At 38.0% G+C, this 24,035-nt stretch overlaps 3 protein-coding genes across 3 annotated transcripts; 1 reads left to right on the top strand and 2 right to left on the bottom strand.

Moving 5' to 3' along the window:
* The first annotated feature begins 2,418 nt into the window (after positions 1-2,418).
* Positions 2,419-3,357, top strand: LOC100718128 (olfactory receptor 10G7). The gene has a single exon (XM_003472628.3). It carries the CDS (start codon positions 2,419-2,421, stop codon positions 3,355-3,357), a length of 939 nt encoding a protein of 312 aa, XP_003472676.3.
* Positions 3,358-11,755: 8,398 nt separating this feature from the next.
* Positions 11,756-12,691, bottom strand: LOC100735664 (olfactory receptor 10G4-like). Its single transcript, XM_003472747.1, has one exon. The coding sequence runs from the start codon at positions 12,689-12,691 to the stop codon at positions 11,756-11,758; it is 936 nt and encodes a 311-aa protein (XP_003472795.1).
* A 5,044-nt stretch (positions 12,692-17,735) lies between these two features.
* Positions 17,736-18,671, bottom strand: LOC100718411 (olfactory receptor 10G9-like). Its single transcript, XM_003472629.1, has one exon. It carries the CDS (start codon positions 18,669-18,671, stop codon positions 17,736-17,738), a length of 936 nt encoding a protein of 311 aa, XP_003472677.1.
* Positions 18,672-24,035: the final 5,364 nt, after the last annotated feature.

Raw genomic sequence — 24,035 nt, 5'->3', positions numbered from 1 at the left:
GTAATTCCAGCACCCTGGGTGGCTGATGCAAGAGGACAGCAAGTTTGAGTCCAGTCGGGGTGACTTACAGACTTAGCGCAACTGTCTCAAAGATAAAAATAAGTAAGTAAAGGGGTTGGGGGTGTAGCTCAGTGTGAAGGTCCTGAATTTAATCCTCAGTACAAAAAAAAATAATAGCATACACTTAACTAAGAGACTTTGAAACACATTAAGTAGATCTAAATTGCAAATAATTGTTAAAATATTCTTTCATCATTCATATTAAATATGTCAATATAAATGGGTGCCTAGTGTCAGATAACCCGATGTTGTGATAATTGGCAGAAGTACTAATTCACCAGGCTTCAGTTTTTTGGTCCTTTTTTAAGGGAGCTCTGTTATCTATTCACAGGCAACAATATCTTCATTGGCACAAAAGGTGCATAACGCCACAATTTTCCTTCTCCAAAACAGTGCTTTGGTCTCTGCCATATAAGATCATTTCTTGGTTTTGGTTTCATAAAACTTTTCCTGATAGATAAGACATACATTAATTTGAGAAAAAATTTGTACCTTCTCACATTTTAGACAAGTTAAGTAAAACTAAAATGAGAAAATAATAAAATCAAAATAACTTTTGCAAAAATGTAAATATAAATACAGTATAACCACAGAGGACACAAGGTAAAAATGCAGAAGTGTCAGAGAAGAGGAAATCTCTGAGAGATGAGCTGAGGTAACATCCAAGCTTAGCCAGAAACTTGCATAGTACTAGTAAGCTAAGACGCAGAGGGAGGACGCTTAATTAATTAGGATATTAGTGTACAAGAAATAACATTCTGATTATCCCTGGAGTACACAAGATCCCTAGGACTTTACTGTGATGAGCTATAATCACCAGAAAGTTAGAGATTCATCAAAGAGACTCTAAACCTCACCAGATAATTATCCCTCTGGGAGTAAAAGCCCATATTTTCCACTTTGGAATTCAGGGAAGAAATCAGAAAAAATTACTTACTCCTCACAGAACTTGAAACCTGAGTATCTTTGTTTTTTCTTATTTATTTGAGAAAACATTTTGGTTTATATAAGATAGCTTATGGAATGCTGGTCCATCAAAGCAGAACAAATTTTAAGAAGTTGGAATAAAATTCTAAATATCCACCATAGCATTATCTTTAATCATGAGAAATCTAGGGCCAAGACCAAAGTTGCCAAAATATTAAACAATTTTAAGTTCTACTTGAAATATTTGTTGCCATAGAACTTTATTCCATGTTTTGCACTGTGCAAGAAAAAGAATTATACTGCTCATCAAGGATTGAAAGTTTCTTTAAACCTGAATTCAGCTTTATAGTTCAAAACTTGTTTGTAAAATTGGTAAGTAGCAAAAATTGGAGAAACTATAGCATATTTCATTGTTGGACTCTTTGCAATGATTATACTACTCTTCTAAAACTATTGTTAATACCTGTTTTTAGGGGTACAATTGTGTTTGCTTTATGACAAGGATATTACTCTCATTTTAGTTCAGCCCTGAAACACAAACACCAGGGCTACAGGTAAGTTCTCTTTATTTCTTAAGCAGAGCTACTTCTTCTTAGATATCTTCAATTTGTTCATTGTTCTTTAGCTTTGGATTAGATTGCCTTAGTCATGACTTAGCCAATATTACATAGTTTTGTAAAAAGGCTCTACATTCTGTAAAACCATAAATTAAATATTTTCTCAATGAACATTAAGACTGAGCACCCAATTCAGTTCCAGCTGAGTTCTACCATTGAAAAGACTCTGTAAAAGACCCTGAAATGAAGTTAGTTGTAGATGAGCTCTGTGACAGAATAATCTGCTGTTTCACGGGGCCACGAATGAGTGGACTGGGTAAGAGACAAATGGGAAGTCGGCTGCAGTATTCCTAGAGAGATGTGTGAGGGAACTATTGCTCAGCCACAAAGGATAGAAATGGAGACCATTTTAGAAATGTTATTAAAATTAGTGTACCCATGTGTGCGTGTGTGAATGTGTGTATGTGTCTGTTTGTGTATCAGAGAGAAAAAAGACTAAATGAGAGGTGCTTGAATAAAGGGATGGTGGTAGCAGAATCCTGCTAACATTACACAATTATGTGTTGTGTTTATCTTTGCTAATTCTACAGGAAACAGAGTAACTAATTTGCTTATCTTTTTAAATTTTAAATGATTTTTTCATGCACATTCAGTCTTCTTTTTATCTGGGCTGACTTTGTTACTGACGTAAAGAAGAAACCACCATTCTCCAAGACTCCTTTTGAGAGCAAGGACCACAAAAATGATAAAAGACATTTTAAGTTTTGTGGTTTCCACCAGAGACAATATAGTTGCCAAATTGATGTGACATATGTTTTCTATAAATTCCAGATTTGTCTTCCTACTCAGAGGGATAGAATCCCACATATGAGAAATGATATCCAACATGAGCACACTGACAACATTCTTCCTCACGGGCATTCCGCACACACTGGAACTGGACACCACGCTCTTTGGCCTCTTCCTCCTGATTTACGTGCTCACTGTGCTGGGGAACCTCCTCATCCTGCTGGTGATCTGGGTGGATCCCCACCTCCACACTCCCATGTACTACTTCCTCACAAATCTGTCCTTCATTGACATGTGGTTCTCCACTGTCACTGTGCCCAAAATGTTGATGACCTTGATGTCCCCAAGTGGCGGGGCTATCTCTTTCCACAGCTGCATGGCCCAGCTCTACTCCTTCCATTTCCTGGGGAGCACCGAGTGTTTCCTGTACACGGTCATGTCCTATGATCGTTACCTGGCCATCAGTTACCCCCTCAGATACAGCAGCCTGATGAGTGAGAGAACATGCACCTTCCTAGCCGCTGGCACCTGGCTCAGTGGTTCACTGCACTCTGCTGTCCAGACCACTTTGACCTTCCGTTTGCCCTACTGTGGACCCAACCAGATCCAGCATTACTTCTGTGATGCCCCGCCCATCCTCAAGCTGGCCTGTGCAGACACCTCTGTCAATGAGATGGTGATCTTTGTCAACATTGGTGTGGTGGCTTCTGGCTGCTTCCTCCTGATAACACTGTCCTATGTGTCTATTGTCTGCTCCATCCTGAGGATCCGCAGCTCAGAAGGGAGACACAGAGCCTTTCAGACCTGTGCCTCCCACTGCATTGTGGTCCTTTGTTTCTTTGGTCCTGGTCTCTTCATCTACCTGAGACCCAGCTCCAAGGACGCTGTGGATGGAGTTGTTGCTGTTTTCTACACTGTGCTGACTCCCATGCTCAACCCTGCTGTCTACACCCTGAGGAACAAGGAGGTGAAGAAAGCGCTATTGAAACTAAAAACTGCATCAGTGTTCACTCAGGATCGATAATGAAGAGAGTGCAGGTACACCTAATTATTTTTAAATTTATAATTAAATTACACTTCCGACATGAACATGATGCTTACAAGGAACATTTCAAATGCCCATTAATTTTTGCTGTAACATTCCTTACAGTTTAAATTTTTGTGCATATCAATTTTCAGAATTCCAGTTAAAGCACTCACTGAATGACAGTATAAGAGTAAAGATATTAGTTCACTCAGGCTTTTATGTTCCATAAAGTAAATCATTTAAAAAATAATTTTTGCCATCCATGTAAATTTCTTGCAGACATACATGTTATTAGTTTATTGTATTTCTTCTAGTTAAAAGTTTTAGTTGAGTTGAAAAAATTTCCTGTGTTTTAAACTTTCTATACTAACAAAACATTCATATTATTCACAATCCATTATATAAAACAGTGTCAGCATTATGACACTTTCAGTTCAGAAAATACTTGCTAAAATTAAAAAGGGTTCCTAATTCACCTTCATGACCTAATATAAATTATTTTTATAACAGATGACAGACATTTTTATAAAAAAATTATCAAGTAATCTGGAAGATATAAATATACTACAAAATATTTTAATATTGAGAATATCTTCCAATTTATAAAAAATTAGAGGACAACAGTACTCATATAATTTTACTTTGCCTGTAAGTCACATTTGTTTGACTTAAAGTTTAAAATGGACATTTACCCTATAAAGAAAGGCTCATGTCATGAACCTCAAAATCAGTCGTCCAGAAGAATGCCAGTATTAAATGTGTGATTTCATTTGTCTAAGTTTAAATGCTTAATTTCAATGTTCATGTATCCTTTTATTACAATACATACCCATTCTCCCTAGCAAACTAGAGAGAGAAAATTGGAAAACTAACACTAAACTAATACTGAAAAGTGGCCTCTTCAGACTTTCAGGAGCTACATTCCAGAGATGCTTCAGCAAGAATGTCCTTTGTGTCAGTTTGCTATATCTTGCTCAAAGTGCGCTGTGAAACTTTGCTGAGAAAAAAATCACACTAATTGCAGTATACAAATCATTAAGCAGTTATAGACATACAAAGCTAGTTATTTGTGCTTACACCAGGAAACCAGATTAGCAAGGGCTCATTATATAATCTAATTCATTTTACAAAAGAGAAAAGTGATGTAAACATAGGCCAAAATGACTTATCCATTAGGTTCACTTCTATTCTGTCCAATTCCTGGTAGTGGCACATTACTTTATTTAATTCACAATTACATGAAATGTTATGGTGCATTTATTGAATAGTAAGGCATATGATAAGCATTACTAGATGCAGAAGAATAGCAGATTTCTCTATTCAACAAGGTCACTGCCTAGCAAGGGAGACAAACAAACACAGCATTGTTGGTGGAAGTTCATTATAGGTTTGAACTGGAAATGTGCTGGGAGATTTCATACACTATAATAGTATGTATTATGCAAAATCATGTTGAAAGCAGTTTATATTTTTAATGTGATATTTAAGGCAAATACCCATGCCTTTATTTAACTGAGAATACTATAAAAATAACTGTAAAACTACATGAGGTTGTAATAAATGACAGTCCTTTTCAACTTTTCCTAGTTAAAAATTTGCAAAGCTACTGAGTAGTATCTCAACTAACATTTAAAGGTTAATATTGTTGTGTCTGGCTCCTGTTCAGGGAACCAAAAGTGTCCCAGCTGTGGGATGAGCACCACTGTTCCTGCTGGTCAAGCAGCCTGCTTGTGTCATAGGCTCATCTCCAATAATAAATAAAAAGTCAGAGGGACAAAGTTTAAGGAAAGTAACACAATTTATTTGTTTTAAAAACAAGGAAGATGAAGGTAAGAGATATAGATAGCTGCCTTGGTAATAATCAGTGCAGAAGGCTCTGGAAAGATGGAGGACCAATGAGCATTTATTTTTGGCTGCTTTTACTGGGGGTCAGAGATGCCCCCAAATTCCAGTAACTAGATCAACATCCCTGCCTTTCTGCCTAAGGGCATTTCTTCTGGTGCTCTCCATGTAGCTTATTTCTATCTGTTCACTGGTCCTGAATCTACTTTTTAAGACCTTATCTTTGGGGTGGGTGGTTAGTTGACAAGAGAGCACTTTGGTCATAGTGAGTTCAGAGTTAGTAAGTGGGCATCTATTGCACTCTGCAATGGTAAGTGGGTATCTATTGCACTCTGTAATGATCCTAGTGACTCTAGAGTAAACCCACAGGTACATACCCGTACATGTTAGTACACAGGTATGAGTACAGACTGCCTTAAAGTCCACCCCTTACCTTCTCTATATTCTCTGAAAGATGGCCACAGACTATTATTTGGCTTTCTCTCTGTGTCCTTCCTGTCAGCTTTTTTCCTGTCTCTCAGTGCAGGTTCAAGAACCACTTGGAGTTTTTCTTTATCTGTTTTGTCTCATTATCTACCCCTATCCTTGACCTTTTTCCTGCATAATTTCTCTAATAAAGTTAGTTTTTAATTCTTTATAATCAGTATTAGCTAGAAGACCTAATGAGACCTCCATGCTATATTTTTCTCAACTACAGAGCACTTACCTTACAGTATGACCATCAGAAATTATTCAGAATTATCAGATGGGAAATTTAAAATAACTATGATTAATATGCTAAGAATTGGAATAGAATAGAACATGAAAGAACAGATGTATAATGGAAGTGAAAACTGAAACTTCATAATAGGACTGAAAAGAAATGCTAAAATCAAAAACACTATAAAAGATAGGAAGAATGATTTCACAGGTTCCAGATCTGTTTAATTTTTGATGAATCTCACTTAAATTGAAAGTCATGGCCTCTGTGTGGAAGCACATCTATAATACAAACAATTTTTGTGATCAATTCATAAGCATCTTTGAATGCCAGACAAAGCATCTAGTACTTACTCCCTGCATTTACAGGGCTAATGCTGAGCAGCAGTTAGCACAGCCTCTGTCAGTACTGTTGAATTATTACACAGCCTACTGCCTATTAGGATACTGTTCTGTGTTGACTTGCAGAGTTTTCATATCTGTGAATGACTTGGTGGGCTTCACTAATGCTCTCAATACTCTATCACACTTTGGAGGAATTACAGGAAATTCAATGGATTTTATTCATTAATACTTCACCACATGAGAGCCTATCTTCCATTTATACACTGTCTTTAGGAATTCTGACCATGACACATTTGTGACAGTACAAATTTCAATCACATTTTCAAAATTCCACTTTAACTTTCCATTGCTTCTACTGACTATGGATGAGCTGGGTGGACAACATCTTCAGGAATTGGTCAGTCACAGACTGGGAGGAGAGACAACAAGGCCACATCAGCAAACAAGCCCAGCTAGGAAGCAGCACCATGTGTGGGCCACAACTGGATGGGAAAAAGCCAAACCCCAGCCTCTTTCTGTGCACTGGCTTGCAAACAAGAAATACCAATCCCCACCACCATCCCAGACTATAAGCAACCAGCTTATCCCAAGAAACACAGACTGTGATGATAGCTATGGAGGTGAAATGCAATTGGATGCCTGTGGTGCTTTTTTGTTTCACTGCCACTGCAGGTCTAGGGACGGTGGTCTGATCATAGGGTTAAGGGGATAGTTGTACACAGTGTGGCATCTCGAGGGGATCTCCTTCTGAGGGATGTAGCCATTGACTCCCTATGGTCTTGTTTTGAGGTCCTACATCATCTCCACTGTTTTGTTGGATTGGGTTTTATTCTCTTTTCCTTTGTTTATCCTAAATCTTACGGCAGGAGCAGCTATTTCAAAGATGGCAAGATACATTATGGTAGCAATTTTGTATTTACTGTTGGTTTGTTTAAAATCCTTTATTGCATTCACATTACTTTGTTTTTATTTTTTCTGTTCAATGCTGTTCTGTTCAATTTTTACTACGTCCAAGTTGTCTACAGTTATTCTGAAGACATGAGAAGGCATTTTGGTAAACTATTGTCGATTTCATCATGTTTTAAAGTCCTGTATCTCTTACACTGGTTTGCTTTAATTGGTTTATTCTGTTTTATCCTCCTTAAAACAAACAAAAAAAGAATCTTCAGGGATCATAAATGTCTTTTTGATTTGATAGTCATGTGTCCTGGCTGTTTTTGGTAATATGGGTATCTAAAATGTGAAAATAAAGTCCATAAAATAAATATCTTTCCAATGATAACCTTAAAACCAAGTATGATAGCAGCTATTTTGAAGATGCCCTAGTCTACCAAGTATGGGGATAAAGCATCCTTTATTTTTAATAATTTTGCCCACAATATGAGAAAAGTTGAGTCATGCTATGAACATTTGATTTAACACTCCACTCCCATCTAGTTTAGAACTCCCTCTTCTCCATCTACAGGAATGGAGCAATATAGTACTTATTGGTCTTGTGTCGAATTAGTATAGAACCTTGGCAATACATACACAATCTCAACATTGAGGTTATTACAGAATGAAAGATACATAAAAAACACACTGCCTTGGTTATGCTGTCTTATGCCCACTTTTTTTCTTATAAGAATGAAAAGCTTCAAAATATAGTACTATGGTAAAAAAAAAAAAAGACTTACATAACATACTGTGAAAGTCATGAACTGTAATGAACATTACAATACTCATATACTGTGTATGAGTTATTACAAATTATAAAATTGGAACTTGTCTTTGTTATTTATGCATGCAATTCTGTTCACCTTCATTTAGCAGTTCATTCCACCACCTAATCTGTGTTAGTAGGCATGGTGTTTACTATAGCACCTCGTGTGATGTTGCATGTTTATAACACATTAAAATGTATCAGTTTCCTTTTACATCCTGTGGCTCTTGAAAATATTCTCCTTAGGTTCTGTGTCTTCTATGCCTAAAATTTAACACTCACTGAATGTAAATGATGAAAGGAAATGGTTAATTATTGAGAAAACAGGGCTGAACTAAAACTCAAGTATCAACAGTGAAGTCATGAGGAAGGACAACCTAGTACTCTAGAATTTGAACCAGGTAATCCCTATATTGTAGCTACATATCTACTTCTTTTAGTTGGAAATTCTTTTCACTATGTGCTAACTCAGAAATTGTAGCTTCAGGGAAGCAGCCAAACATATCTTGGGACACTCAAGCTGTACAAGATGCAAGTTAACAGGGAAATAACAACCAGTAATAACGAGTCTCTGCAGAGAACAGTGCATCAGAACTACTAACTCAAGGGTAAAAACCCAAAAGAATAGATTGAATTATGGACTAAGGTGATGAAAGATTAGCTGAGGTCTCATTACTGATACAGAAATTCAAACAAGACTTTCTGGGTTTCTTATTCTTTTTAAAAATTTTTGCCTTTTGAAAACCATACTGGTAGCTCTTAGAGTCTGATAATGATACAATTCAATATTAATGAAAGAGGTTTTTCTAAGTTGTTATTTGATAATATAACTAATTTTTATTCAAGCTTAAAATAACCTCTGCATTTCTTTATTTTCAGTCACTATTTGCGTCATCCTACTCACCTCCCCCTTTTATTTTCCTGTTACTATTTTCCTTCTTACTGTTGTTTCAATGACATGAAGAAGACAGCTCTGAGTGAAGAGGATGCAGAGCGTCCAGCTCCAGGATTCGTCTTATTGAACCAGCTGCAGCACATAAAAGACAGAGTATAAGGACAAGGGGAGAAATACTTCTTTTCCAAGATATAGGATGTTTGGTGAAATAGCCTTATATCAAGGAGAAAATTTCAAGCAAAGTAAATTTATTATTGACTCAACCTCAAACAATGAAATGTAGTTTAAAAATTCCTATGTTGACATATAAAATACAATTAACTATAGGAGAATATGGGCATTGTTATTTTAATTTATGTTCATATTCCCTGATACAAACTACCCTATTCCTCAAGAAAACAGAAAAAAGTACCTCAAATCACGTGAAAATATCATAGCATAGAGGTTAACATCATGCGCTTTGGTGACAGATATTCTGGGAAATCTTGAGTATATTTTTTTAGTAATTGCATCAATTTGTATAATAGTACTAGTACAATAGTATCTCTTAGCACTCTCTTCAAAGATTAGATTATGATAATTTTGACAAAATGTGTACCATATCACAAATTCAGAAATATATGTTTCTGCTTCTAAAAATTTAATTTACTATTATTTCATTATTTCATGTATTTTATTATAGCTAAATATCTTGTAAAAACAGTAAATACAGTAGATTCAAGTTACAAAAATAATGAAATGACTAAATTGTCAATAGCAGTAATCATTACTAAAATAATTTACTAGTAGTACTGTGAAGGAAACTAGATTTTGACATCCATTTTAAAAGTTATGTAATTAGCAACAAAAGCTAACATAAGCAAAAAAGTTGCATCATAACAAAACATTTCACAGAATGTAAAAACAACCTAGAAACTGTTAGAGAGTTGGCAAACCAAATATTTGATAAAGGCTTCATACTCCAGATATATAAGATATGTAAAGAATCCTCATGACTCAACTGGAAAAAGAACAAATGGCTCTTGAAGAAAAAAAGAATCAGACAAATTATCCAAATTGATACTTCAAAGAAGACACATATATTACTAATAAATATATAAAAAGATGTTCAGCACTATTAATCAACAAAATGTGAATCAAAACTACAATAAACTAATACCTCACATCTATAAGTGTGGCAATTATAAAAACTTTAGAAGTCTTATATTCAGATGCTTCCAAGTATGGAATTTATTCATCCTGTGCAACTTTGCATTGAGGGTTTTTAAGATATTATGTGTATGTGTCTAGTCTTATTTTCCTAGTTTGTAAATATATTTAAATCTTTTAATAAATTTAGTTTCTTAGTTTGCAAATATATTTAAATCTTTTAATAAAAACACCTAATTATATTTTCACTTTCCTGACTTTTAAATAAACACCACAATTGCTTCCCTCCACCACCCTTGTGGGGCATTCCTGTATCACTGAAGGTGCTACTGTGCTGAATTTCCAAGATGGTGGTAGAAGGAGGTATCTGAATAGCACAATCAGTCAAAAGTATCTGTAGAAAATGATCCTTCTAAGTGTAAAACATAAGTATCTGATTCAGTAGGGTAGAAAATTCAAGGTGCAGCAAAGTCAGAGTACATGACAGAGATTGGAAATATTCACACAAGTTTTATTACATATGTATGTAATTCTAAGGGTTATTAGTGTCTGACTTCATCCTAAACCCAGTCATCAACATAATGACTTGTCAGGGTTCTCCAAGGTACTAACTATTTTCAGTTTGTACATGTATTCCTGCTCAGAGATAAAACGATTTTCAGAAAATAAAGAGTATGTCTATGTAGGAACAATTAAGATGAACAATCTTGGCTAGCAAGAAGAATTAGACAGTAGGACCTCACAGAACACATGCTTACCCACACACATACATACAAACCCTCTAACAGACCCACTAACAGGTTTAAAAAGTCATCTTCATGACTTCAGCCCCAAATAAATGGCCCCTGATATTTGTTGCTATAGTTTTCAATCATCCCAGTGATAATGAAATCCCAAGTTTGAGTGTAGGGCAATCGGAGACCCCTGAAATGGACCCCAACGCTCTTCCAAGTGTTATAGCACATGGTGAGAGAAAGAGCATGTAACAAAATGGTGCAGCAGGGGCCTGGGTGACCAGTTGTTCATGGGGAACAAAAGGCCACAAGACAGTCAGAAGCGTGGATTTATTGATCACATTTGCACAAGGGTGAACAGCAGCTGGATGTGCGAGACAAATGGCAGCTAGGCAGGCAAGGCATATCACAGCAGGAGCAAAGCATTCTTGCAAAAGGGACAGAATTTGTGCTTAATGAATAACCAGCTTTGTAGCCAATTCTGGGAAGGAATTTTCCCCTGGAGTCATGCAGGCTTCAGGCAGAGATATTATCTTGTATTTTAGGCCCATGGCAGCTGCTTACTATCTTGAAAACACCACACAGACTTGGCCACACGCACTAATTAACCTGAAAGCCAACTGAGGGAAGTCGCCTCCATGCAGCCTGCACTGTTCACAAGCAAGCATGGTGACACATGGCTCTGAGGGAGGGCGACATGGCATTCTTCCACATGGGACAAACAGAGAAACAGAATCAATTTAGATGGATGATTGATTTACCCCTCTGTATCTAAGATTGAAGTAGAAAATGTATTTATTAAAAAGTTAAAAGCAAACCCAAAACTAATTTTCCCATAGAACAAAATGTGCAGCATAAATATCCCACTCTGATGTTAAAAATCCATTTGAAAGTCTCTGAAAGAAATATTTTTGAAGACATGGTCTTAACCACTGTTTATCACAGAACTCAGTACACAATAAAATTTGTTTGAGCAACTATCTTGTACTCCTAATTTTGGGGAAAAAATGGTATGCCTGCTTCCAATGTTTATTCTGTTTGAAAATGTGCAACTTTGTCTTTGAGACTAAACAGAGCTTTCTTCACCTCCTTGTTCCTCAAGGTGTACACAGCAGGGTTGAGCATGGGAGTCAGCACAGTTTGGAAAACTGCAACAACTTGATCCATAGCATCCTTGGAGTCAGGTCTCAGATAGATAAAGAGACCAGGGCCAAAGAAACAAAGGACCACAATGCAGTGGGAGACACAGGTCTGAAAGGCTCTGTGTCTCCCTTCTGAGCTGCGGATCCTCAGGATGGAGCAGACAATAGACACATAGGACAGTGCTATCAGGAGGAAGCAGCCAGAAACCACCACACCAATGTTGACAAAGATCACCATCTCATTGACAGAGGTGTCTGCACAGGCCAGCTTGAGAATGGGGGGTATATCACAGAAGTAATGCTGGATCTGGTTGGGTCCACAGTAGGGCAAACGGAAGGTCAAAGTGGTCTGGACAGCAGAGTGCAGGGAGCCACTGAGCCAGGTGCCAGCGGCCAGGAAGGTGCATGTTCTCCCACTCATCAGGCTGCTGTACCTGAGGGGGTAACTGATGGCCAGGTAACGATCATAGGACATGACCGTGTACAGGAAACACTCGGTGCTCCCCAGGAAATGGAAGGAGTAGAGCTGGGCCGCACAGCAGTGGAAGGAGATAGCCCCGCCACTTGGGGACATCAAGGTCATCAACATTTTGGGCACAGTGACAGTGGAGAACCACATGTCAATGAAGGACAGGTTGGTGAGGAAGTAGTACATGGGGATGTGGAGGTGGGGATCCACCCAGATCACCAACAGGATGAGGAGGTTCCCCAGCACAGTGAGCACGTAAATCAGGAGGAAGAGGCCAAAGAGCATTGTGTCCAGTGCCGGTGTGTGTGAAAGGCCCACGAGGAAGAACGTTGTCACTAGGCTTGCATTTGACATTTCATCCCACCCTGGTCATCCTCTCTGTGGATAGAGAAGGAACAATAGCCTTTGCCATTTAATTACAAACTGACCATCTGCTGTCTATATGGTAACTGTGTCATACATTGTACATAACTCCATAATTCTCCTTACTTTACCCATTGCAAAGTTCATTTGGCAAACATGATGGAATGATTTCAATTCCTCTTTCACATACAGAGATACAGACATGAAGAGATAGAGACATATGATAGACACTGAAATAGGAGAAAGCCATTCTATTCGGTGTCTTTGAGTGTACTGTAAATTGTAACAGTGATACACAACATGCACATTTATTATCACACCCACTCCTCATATCTAGTTGTTTGTACTTCCTCAAGTTCATGCCAGTTTTAACAAAGAATAAACTGAGGTTGTAATCTCATCTGAAGCTCAGAATCATGTTTCAAATTTATGAATCATGGTGGCTGACTCCTTATTGTATTTTTAGGACTGTGGTTTCTGTTTGCTTAGTGGTTCTTAGAGAAGCACATCACTCTAGGTTTCTAGAGACCACAATAGGTTCTAGGAAACCCTAGCATCTGAGATTCTCACAACATAGTACCTACTTCCTCAGAGTCTACACTGTGATGTGAAAATGTTGCATAAACAATTCAACCAAGGTATTTAAATGTCATCATTTTCAGAGGTTTCATGCACATTTAATAAAAGGTACATGCAGAGACTGTACACCAAGCAGTGAGAGCCTTGGAGGTCATATGGAATTCACCTACCACACCCTACCATTCTCATGGGGTGAAGCAAGGATGTAATTCTTTGATAGGAAGAAATATTTAAATAGTTCACTGTATACCTAAAGAATTTTCTAGTATCCTCACTATCAATATGATATAGTGAGTATCATTTTCCTCACTGAGTGGCAAACATTAAATAAGATGATGCAGATGCATGCTATAGAGTTTGGCATGTGACAATTGCTTAACAATTGAAAGCAAATCATACCACAGTGCATCTTTGGATGATACCACAGAATAAGTTTTTTGATCTCAGATAGAAAGAAAACAAGTAAAGTGTCTTTTCATTAACACATAATTCTAAATTCCAAGGCTGGTTCTTGGAGAAGCCTTCATTCCTGGTACTGTTACTGGTGCCACTTACTGCTCACAGCAACTTTCTCAGGTATCTCCGAGCACACAGGAATAGCAGTCAACCTCGACGGTGGAATTTCCCACAAAAAACCATACAATGCAAAAATCAGTCAGTCTCATCTGTTGCAGTCTCCCCCACACTCACCTGACCATCTCTAATAGAGCTCTAAGTATATTAAGTTCACATGTTTCTGTGAAATGCAGTCTCTTCGGTAGAGGCCAGTTTCATTCATGCATCCTTTATCCTAGATATCCAAATATTTTCTAATATTGGTTTCATTGCATTTGACCACAACCCTTTTCTCTTACTCCTCAGCCTCATAATTACAGATGAAGCTGTCATAGGAGACAGATCTCTTGGACCTGTGTTTCTCACACAACATCTGTGAACTGAGGCAGGAAAAACAAAACCAGTGCAAAAGAAAGAGACCGATATCTTTTTGATGTTAACAAACACTAGGATTCCATATGACTGAAGCAGAAAGCATATTTTTATTTAATATAAAATATTTCATAGGGTTTATGATTGTTATTGATTGTCCTATGTGAGAAGACTGTGAAACTAGTTTTTCATTAGGAAATAAATCTGGATGTACTTGAAGTGGAGCCCAGATAAAATGTGTCAAATATCTAGGGAACATGGCTTAAACTATATTAAGGCTATATTTTTCTAAATAAAAAAATACACAGTAAAAATGAGATTATTGTGATTAATGAAAGCAACTTCACGATTTCAACTAAGCATATAATATATAATTTCCCCTCTCTATAAACAGGACTGCGTCACAAAGACTATCATACTTAGATTTGATTAAATAAAAATTCATCTACTAATGTCCATAGAAGTCTGAGACACAAGACAGGAAACTCAAGCAAAGGCTGGTGTTGACTGATTTGTATAATACACTAGGTAATTATTGACAGCCACTCAATCATTGTCTGTCTACTATCCATCTATGTATCTAGAAAAATCAGTTAACTGGGGTAAAGTCTAACAATGTCCAAGCAACACTGCTGTGCATTCATGTTTAAGGTAAAAGGAAATAAAACAGGCAAAATAAATTAAATTTACTTTCCCATTAACTCACCTTATAGGATGTGATACATTTCATTCATTAAAATTGCTTTAGTCTCTTTCTATTAAACATTCATTGTCTACATGGTATATATAAGCCCTAGTTGGCAAGTTATTACTCACAAACAGGATAAATACCTGGTGCTGACAGTGATTCATTTCTAAAGAAGGACAAAACTAGTACAGGTGCAGAGAACGGAAACTAACATGGCGAAACAGGTAGAAGCTGACTTGGTTCAGAGTGTGGGGGATAGGACTGCTCTTGAGTTTCCAGGTTCCTCCAGGAGAGTAAAATCAACAGGAAGAGACTCTCACAAGGCTTTTCATAAGCAAATACACTTCCCAATGTGGCTCTTAGTGAAAACCTCCAGGGAATAACCCAAGTCTTGCAAGAACTAATGTTTATACTTATGAGAAAAGAAATTATCCACTTCCCTCACTGTTGATGGACAGACACTCAGAGAAGATGCTTCTCAGTTTAAACATATCCACCATCCACAGTGATCAAAACCTGCCTGTGCTCTCCTCCACCTTATATCACAGTCTTTCTCACTGTATTTTTATAATCAGCTAAACATCCAAAATCCCATACCTTGTGGTAGTTGTTTAGTGTTCTGAAGTTACTTTTTCCAAACAAAGGCCTTTAAATTCAAATTATTTCCAAATTTTGTCATTAGATTTTTTTCCATTTTAACATTCATTGCTTGTACATACACGAGTAAACATTCATTGTTGGGGACCACAAATAATAAATTGAGTGTAGAGAGGTCTGCACTTGTTCCTGTCCTGTCTTTGAGCCAGACTGAATGCAGACATTCCATGGTCTTTTTTGGTCGTAGCTGCAAGACCTAGAGTTAAGGACTTCTGTGGTGCTCACAGGGCAAGATCTGACCTGTTCACCATAATAAGGCATCTGGTAAAGTATAGTTTCCTCATTGTCTCCCTGTCTTATCCTTGTGCTTGTTAGGAATATTTTCATCTTCCTAGCCATTAATGTTCCCAGAAATACCCAATGTCTTTTACTCATGGTCCTTGACTCAGATGTCAAGAAGAAATAACAAGGTTCTGAGTGGTTCATGATCTTCTGATCCTCAAGAACAACTGGTCAGACTCCTCCCTGTTCCTCTATTTTCTCTCTTGTTGGCTTTCATACTGCCATATGCCACAACTCCAGTCAGGAGACCAGGACCTTACTAAAATAGTCAACATAATTCGATATTTCCTACCTGGAAATTTCTTTTGCAATATGTTGTAGTCAGGGGTTGTACACAGAGAAAATTCAGGTCAGGACATGGAGTTTATAATATTTTCATAATGGTCACTGAAAGTTAACACAGGAAGATGCAGGAAATCCATCCACAACAACAAGACATAGATTATTTAGTCAAGAGTCTAAACCCCATGGCAAGTCCCACATGAGTCCAGATAAAAACCCAGAGCTCAGAACAACGCCTCCACGAGTCCAACTGGAAGTCCAGAGCCCACAAGAAGGACTCACGCCAGTCTCTTTTATGGATTCGTGCCGGGAAGACCCAAGGGTCAGCGGTGGAAGCCAGAAAGTCCATGCCAGCAGGATGAAGGAGCTGTGCTAGTGGGATGAGGGTTCTACACTGGAGCTGAGAAGTCACACTCACAACAAAAAGGGAGGCTGTCCTGAAAGGAACCACAGCTGTCCTCAGCGACACGGAGGCCCCGAGCTCCTCCGACGACAAGCACAGTCGGGAACGTGCCAGGAAGCAGCGTGACAAGTTCACCCTGGAGACCAGGCAGCACATGTCTTCCCCTCCGGAGCCAGGAAGCAATGCTCGATGTGAAGACCAAAGCTTCTCCAGGAGAACCAACAGCTCAGACAGCAACTTGTAGGAGAACTAACAATGCCTCCATAACGCCTCAATCCCTCTCCTCTCCTCTCTTCTTCTCCACCTATTTATCCTGGCAACCCTTCTCAGGTGGAGCATCTTCTCTCAATGCTTGCTGATGCATTCCAGCTGGCGTTAAGTTGACCACTAGTTATCAAACCATAACACAATAATACTTTAATCTTACTGATTTTCCTAACCTTCTACAAATTGAAAATATTCATTATTTTATTGTGAAGTAGAATGTGGATTTGAATTTTTCATTGTTTAAACATTTTTATTTGTGTAAATTGTTAATGTTCTAGGAATTTTTATCAATTGATTTTGACATGGTTTTTGGTCTTAATATTGCAACAGTTGCTAAGCTTTTGAGTAATGTATTTTTGTCTACAAAAATAGCATTTCCAAAAATAATAATCTACTTCAACAAATATATATTATGTGCTATATGTATGTGTGTATATATATGCATGCTTAGATTTGCAATTACTTTAGGAAACTTACACATTACATACTATAAGTCTTGGATTTCTGTGTGCCCTTAAATTCACTTGCACACAGATTAACACAGAGCCACTAAAAGAATTGCAAAACATTAGAACAGCTACATCCTCTGAAAAGGATAACAGATAATTGTTACTGCCTTTGAACAATATCCCTATGATTGGATACTGCCAAATTTGTGTGCACGACAAAACAAAAAGAGAGAACATAGCTACGAAACTTAGCTACAAAAGCAGTTCAGGCTTCATGTGGTATCTGAGAGTTTGTGATGAATTCTTATTTTTAAAAAGTGAATAAATCAATGAAGCATTAGATAAAGAGATCAAAATATAGGCATCATGCAGCAATAGATTTAATTGCAATCATTAAAATCTATTAAAAATTAATGAAAAGATTTTTGAGTAAATTTTCAATTAATGTTTAATAATTATATTACTGATTTTGGAAATAATGAGCACTGTGTTCTACCATGTTTAATTGTTCTGAGAATGTGTTATAGTTTCTTTGAGTTTAAACAGAGCTTTCTTCACCTCCTTGTTCCTCAGGGTGTAGACAGCAGGGTTAAGCATGGGAGTCAGCACAGTGTAGAAAACAGCAACAACTCCATCCACAACATCCTTGGAGCTGGGTCTCAGGTAGATGAAAACACAGGGCACAAAGAAACAAAGGACCACAATGCAGTGGGAGACACAGGTCTGAAAGGCTCTGTGTCTCCCTTCTGAGCTGCGGATCCTCAGGATGGAGTAGACAATTGACCCATAGGACAGTGCTATCAGGAGGAAGCAGCCAGAAGCCACCACACCAATGTTGACAAAGATCACCATCTCATTGACAGAGGTGTCTGCACAGGCCAGCTTGAGGATGGGCGGGGCATCACAGAAGTAATGCTGGATATGGTTGGGTCCACAGTAGGGCAAACGGAAGGTCAAAGTGGTCTGGACAGCAGAGTGCAGTGAACCACTGAGCCAGGTGCCAGTGGCCAGGAAGGTGCATGTTCTCCCACTCATCAGGCTGCTGTACCTGAGGGGGTAACTGATGGCCAGGTAACGATCATAGGACATGACCGTGTACAAGAAACACTCGGTGCTCCCCAGGAAATGGAAGGAGTAGAGCTGGGCCATGCAGCTGTGGAAAGAGATAGCCCCGCCACTTGGGGACATCAAGGTCATCAACATTTTGGGCACAGTGACAGTGGAGAACCACATGTCAATGAAGGACAGATTTGTGAGGAAGTAGTACATGGGAGTGTGGAGGTGGGGATCCACCCAGATCACCAGCAGGATGAGGAGGTTCCCCAGCACAGTGAGCACGTAAATCAGGAGGAAGAGGCCAAAGAGCGTGGTGTCCAGTTCCAGTGTGTGCGGAATGCCCGCGAGGAAGAAGGTTCTCACTACGCTTGCATTTGACATTTCATCCCACACTGGTCATCCTCTCTGTGGATACAGAAGGAGCAACAGCCTTTACCATTTAATTATTAACTGTGAATACATGATGCCTGCAGAACCTGCATCATCCATGGTAAAAAAAAATCTGATGTGGTGCTAGTTTAAAAGCTCATTTGGTTTGGCAGTGGTATGATTTCAGGATCTATGTCACACATACACATATATGTTTAGGGACAGATACACACAGAAGGACACATACAGATATATGCAGAATTAAATAGAGGAGAGTTATGTGCTAGCTTTTTGGTATGTTAAGTAACCTTTTTCAGTGATAACAGAAATCTAATATAATCAGCTTATGAAACAAAATGCTTTACCATGTGTGGTGGTGCATACCTGTAATCCCAGCACTTGGGAGACAGAGGCAGGTTGATTGCCACAAGTTTGAGGTCAGCATGGACTACATTTTGAGTTCCAGACCAGTGTCTACCAAATAGGAAGACCTTGTCTCAAAAAACAAAATAAAACAAAACAAACACAGGGGGGGAGGGAGGGAGGGAGGGAGAGAGAGAGAGAGAGAGAGAGAGAGAGAGAGAGAGAGAGAGAGAAAGAGAGGGAGGGAGAAAGAGAGAGAGAGAGAAAGTACTTGAAAATTTTATTCTACATTTTTGAAAATTTGAGCCTGTGTCAAGGCAGTATATTATGTAAAGGAGCGCAAAGCATGTGTCCACTTCATTGTTATAACACAAAACAAAGAAGAAAAGGAAAAATCTGGGATCCCAGTGTCTCTTTCCAGGGCACAGTTCCAGTGACCAAAGTTCTCATCACACCCCAATAATGACACAAACTGGTGACCAATGTTGTAACACACGTGCCTTGGGAATGCTTATCTTAACCCCACCCTAGGTGCATTATAAATTGACACAGATTTAGTGACTTAAAACCTACAAATACATGACATAATTTTTGCTATAAGTGAAGTCAGCCAGGGTTTCTGTTCATGATATCATGTGTTTTAACCCAGGTATGAAGCAAGGGCCCAATCTCTCATGTGGTTCAGGTTCCTGTTGCAACATTATTTAGGATGTTGGCACAGTTGACTTCCTGCAGTTCTGGATATTTGAGTTGGTTGTTGACAGGGCTCTTCATCGCTGGGCTCCTACCAGCTACCATAGGTTTTACAAAATCCCAAGTATCTGGCCTTTTCACGCAATGGTGATAATTTCATGCCAGTATTACTGACCTGTTGCCTTGGCAAAATGTTTTGTGATAGAATATAATCAACAGAGTGATATCCTATCATGTACATAGCCCACAGGCACTCAGAGAGAGGAACTGTTTGCCATTTGGCAGCAGCCTTGGAAGCTATTTAGGATTCTACCTACCCACTTCTATTCCTCTTCCCCAAAATCCATGGGGTGTGTTCAAATGCAAAAGAATTTTAATTACTGGTAACAGTGAATATTTCAAAAGTCCATAGCACACTTAATTCACCTCTAGTGTCTTTATATGCTATCTAACATTACTAACATCATCTAACTTACTGAGAAGTTACACTCAATTAATATGATGCTACATACAAAGTTCCAACCAGTGTTTGGAATGTGAAAACTGCTTAATAAATGTAAATTCCAGTAGTGTCACAGAATTGCTTTATCTGCACATAGAGAAAGATTATTCTCTTAATGTTACCAGATACTTCTAAATTTCAAAGCTAGTGGTTTTGGAAACCTCTATCCGTGGTACTAGTGTTGGTGTCTCTACTATTCTTTCTCCTGAAAGAGTTTCTCTGAATCTCTGAGAGCAAATAACAATGTCAGTTAACCTTCATAGTAGGAGTTCCAGCAACACAGCAGATGACCTAGAATATGCAAAACCTCACCCACGACTGATGCCCTGCTACTTCTCCACCTGACCATCCCTTATAAGGATCTAAGAATGCTGACTTCATATGTTTTTCCACCCCAAAAGGCTAATTTTCTGTCATACAACCTTGTGTCCTAGATATACAAATACATACTAATATCAACTTCTTTGAGATCATATTTACCTCTAAACTTTCTCTTAATCCTCATCCGCATAAGCTCAACAATATTCTCATAACAGGAGATGGTTCTGTCAAGCCTGTTTCTTACTTAACACCCATGATCCAAGACAGGAAAATCACAACTATGTGGAGGGAACCTGCCTTTGGCTTGATGTCAACAAAAAGTGGGATTCTATTCAAGAGTAATTGTAGCAGAAATGTTTCTGACAATACAAACTACCATTTTTTATGATTAATATGATTGTTAGTAAAAATATATTCATATTTATATTTTCTGTATTAATAATGTAAACTGTATCTATATTTTTTGTTGCGAAATACCATGAAACTAGCTCACCAGCTAAGAGAAGCCAGCAATTGCTCTTAGTAAAGCTCAGATTAAATATACCTTATCTCCAAGGAATGTGGTTTAAGGTACATCAAAGTTGTATTTTTTAATATGCAAATAAATAGCAAAACAAGACTATGTGAAAGTACTGTAATTTCCTACATAGTTTTTAGATTTATTGAACTGGTAAGGATACAAAGTATCTACCACAAAACCAGAATTTAAATCACTGAGAGACCTCTAAACTCAGTTGGAAAGTAGGAAATTTTCATCAGGTGAAGTTCAGAGTAGCCTGAGACTTAAGGCAGGGATTTCAATCAGAGAGCTAACATTTCACTTACTTCTCTGATATGACTACTTAATGACTATCAGTACCACTCAACTACTCTTAGCAAGGGATGCTGCATGATTAAGATTATGATGAAGTCTAAAAGTTTCCAAGTAACATTAATGTACGTGCATGTTCAAATTAAAGAAAATAAGAAAAACAGGAAAAAATAAATTAAATCTACCTTCCTAAGAACTCACCTTACAGGATGTGATTCATTTCGGTCATTAAACTTGCTTTGGTTTTCTCCCATAAAATTTTCACTGTCTACATGCTTCACATAACCGCTAGATTGCAAGCTACCACTAACCAATGAAATAAATACCTGGTATGGACAGTGATCCATTTCTAGTCAAGAACAAAACCAGTCCATGTGCAGAGAATAGAAACAACATGGTGAAATGGGTAGAAGCTGACTTAGCACAGAATCTGGGGGATGGGATTGCTCTTGGAATTTCCAGATTCCTCCATGACAACAAAATTAACAGGAAGAGACCAACACAAGGGTTTTTATACGCAAGCACATTTCCCAATGTGGCTCTTAGTGAAAACCTCAAGGGAGTAACCCAAGTCTTGTGAGAACTAATATTTATACTTATGAATAAAGAAATTATCCATTTCCCTAACCACTAATGGACACTCACAGATGCTTCTTCTCCATTTAAACATATCCAACATCTAAGTGAGCTTCAACTGCTTGTCCTTTCCACCTCACTATTACTGTCTCCTTTACCATCTTTTAAAACCACTTAAACTTCTAATTCCTTTATTGTTGTTTTCAGGGTTTTAAGGTCTCTTCTCTCAAAGAAATACCTATGAGTTTATAAGGATTTCCCAATTATATAAGTAAAAATTAGGTTTTATTGCTGTTATAATTTACATTGATTTTATAAGTGCAAATAAACACTTGTGATAGCTGACAAGTGTATTTTCTTTTGGAAGTTAGCTCTTCAAGGACATTATTTATTTCTTTGGAGTTGTGTTTCATATTGATCAGTCTGAATTTACAAATAAAGAACATTAATTTGCTACCTTACTGTGTGATATACTTTAAAACGTTTCTTTGATAAATCATTCTTGGCTAGGTGTGGGGGCTCATGCCTGTAATCCCAGCACTCGGGAAGCTGAGGCAAGAAGATAGTTACGAGTTTGAGACCAGCCTGGGCTACAAAGTGAGCTCAAGGCCAGCCTGAACTGCATAACGAGACCCTATCTCAAAAAAGACATAAAAAATCTTTTTTGCTTTTGTGCATTATTTTAATGTTCCAAGAAACTTTATTAATTAATTGTGGAATAGTTTTATTGATGGCATTTTATCTATAAAAGATTTTCTGCATACCAAATTTTGATCTTTTTTATTAGGCAATATTAGTACTTGACAGCTTTTTTTCTCCTTTACTTCATTACAAAGTCATTCATTTTAGGTATGAAGATACTTTTATTTTGTAAGTATTTTGAGATTGTGGCTAGAATTAACTTATTTGTTAACCTCTTTTTAGAAATTTTGTATAAAGTTGCCAAATGCTGTTTTCTTTTTTATAATTTCCTTATTGTAGATTAACTTTATTACTCATTATCAAAGAATGAGCTATAAAATTTATCTTATAATTAATAAATTTAAGCCAACTTGTCACTTTTATAGTGAGCCTCTTTTTTGTAATTTGCTTTATTTAAAACTTTTACTCAGACTCTGGCAGGGGTAGCCAGTATGGGGAGGGAGAACCAGCCAACCATGCTTTGGAGAAGCTGTATGTGTCTGGAGAAGCCTGCCCTCTGCCCCTCCCTGGGTTGGGAGGAATCCAGGTGCCCAGCCCATTACCAACAACACAGATGGGTAACCAGTGCATGTACCCTGCAACAAGCTCATCCTGGAGGAAACAGGAAACTGTCAAGATCAAAAATTGAAAGGCAATTTCTGGCCTAAAACCCACACAGAACAAATCCAAAAGATATATACATGTAAGAAATTGGAAGTGGACAGCTGAAATTTCTGGGGTGATGGTAAATGAAGTAAAGAAACTATTTCACGAGGTTGTAAATGAAATCAGATCAGAAATAATATCTCAGGTAAAAGAAGAAATGGCAAACATAATAAAAGTATTACTGAACATATCTAAAGAACACATAGAATCCGGGAACTGGGGCTGCTTGAGTTGATTTCCAGCACACCAGTGTGGGCCAGGGAGATTGTCGTTCCCAATGGATAAGTGCCCACCCAGCTTCCAGCCAAATGAGACTAGGCTTGGGTGTTTTTGTGGACCCAACTAGACCACACCCAGCTACCTTATTCAATCAGGGGAGCTGAGGGCACATGAAGTGAGTTCCAGTGCATCTGTGTTTGCCCAAGGAGAGCTTTGGATCATCACCCACACTGCTTAGAAGCCCACCCGCATTCCTGGAACATCAGAGGTGGCATAGGAGGTCCTGTGGGCCTGAATGGACCATGCTCAGCAGACCCCATTCAGTCCCAGAAGATAAGGGTATAGGAGGTGATTTCCAGCATGCCTGGGGGGAGCTTTGGAAAATCACTTGAAACATGGAAATATAGGAAAATGACAAGACAAAAGACCAAAATGCAACCTCAAACCTCCAGCCCATTCCAAGAAAGCCTAGGAGCCTAGAAGAAAAAATATACCATACATCTGAAATACCAGAAATAATAGCAACTGAAATAAAAAAGAAACT

This window comes from Cavia porcellus, unplaced genomic scaffold (assembly GCF_034190915.1).
Source record: "Cavia porcellus strain 051 isolate PalLab524CR breed Dunkin Hartley unplaced genomic scaffold, mCavPor4.1 scaffold_9, whole genome shotgun sequence".
Lineage (NCBI taxonomy): Eukaryota > Metazoa > Chordata > Mammalia > Rodentia > Caviidae > Cavia > Cavia porcellus.
This window is presented reverse-complemented; position numbering and strand designations above follow the sequence as displayed.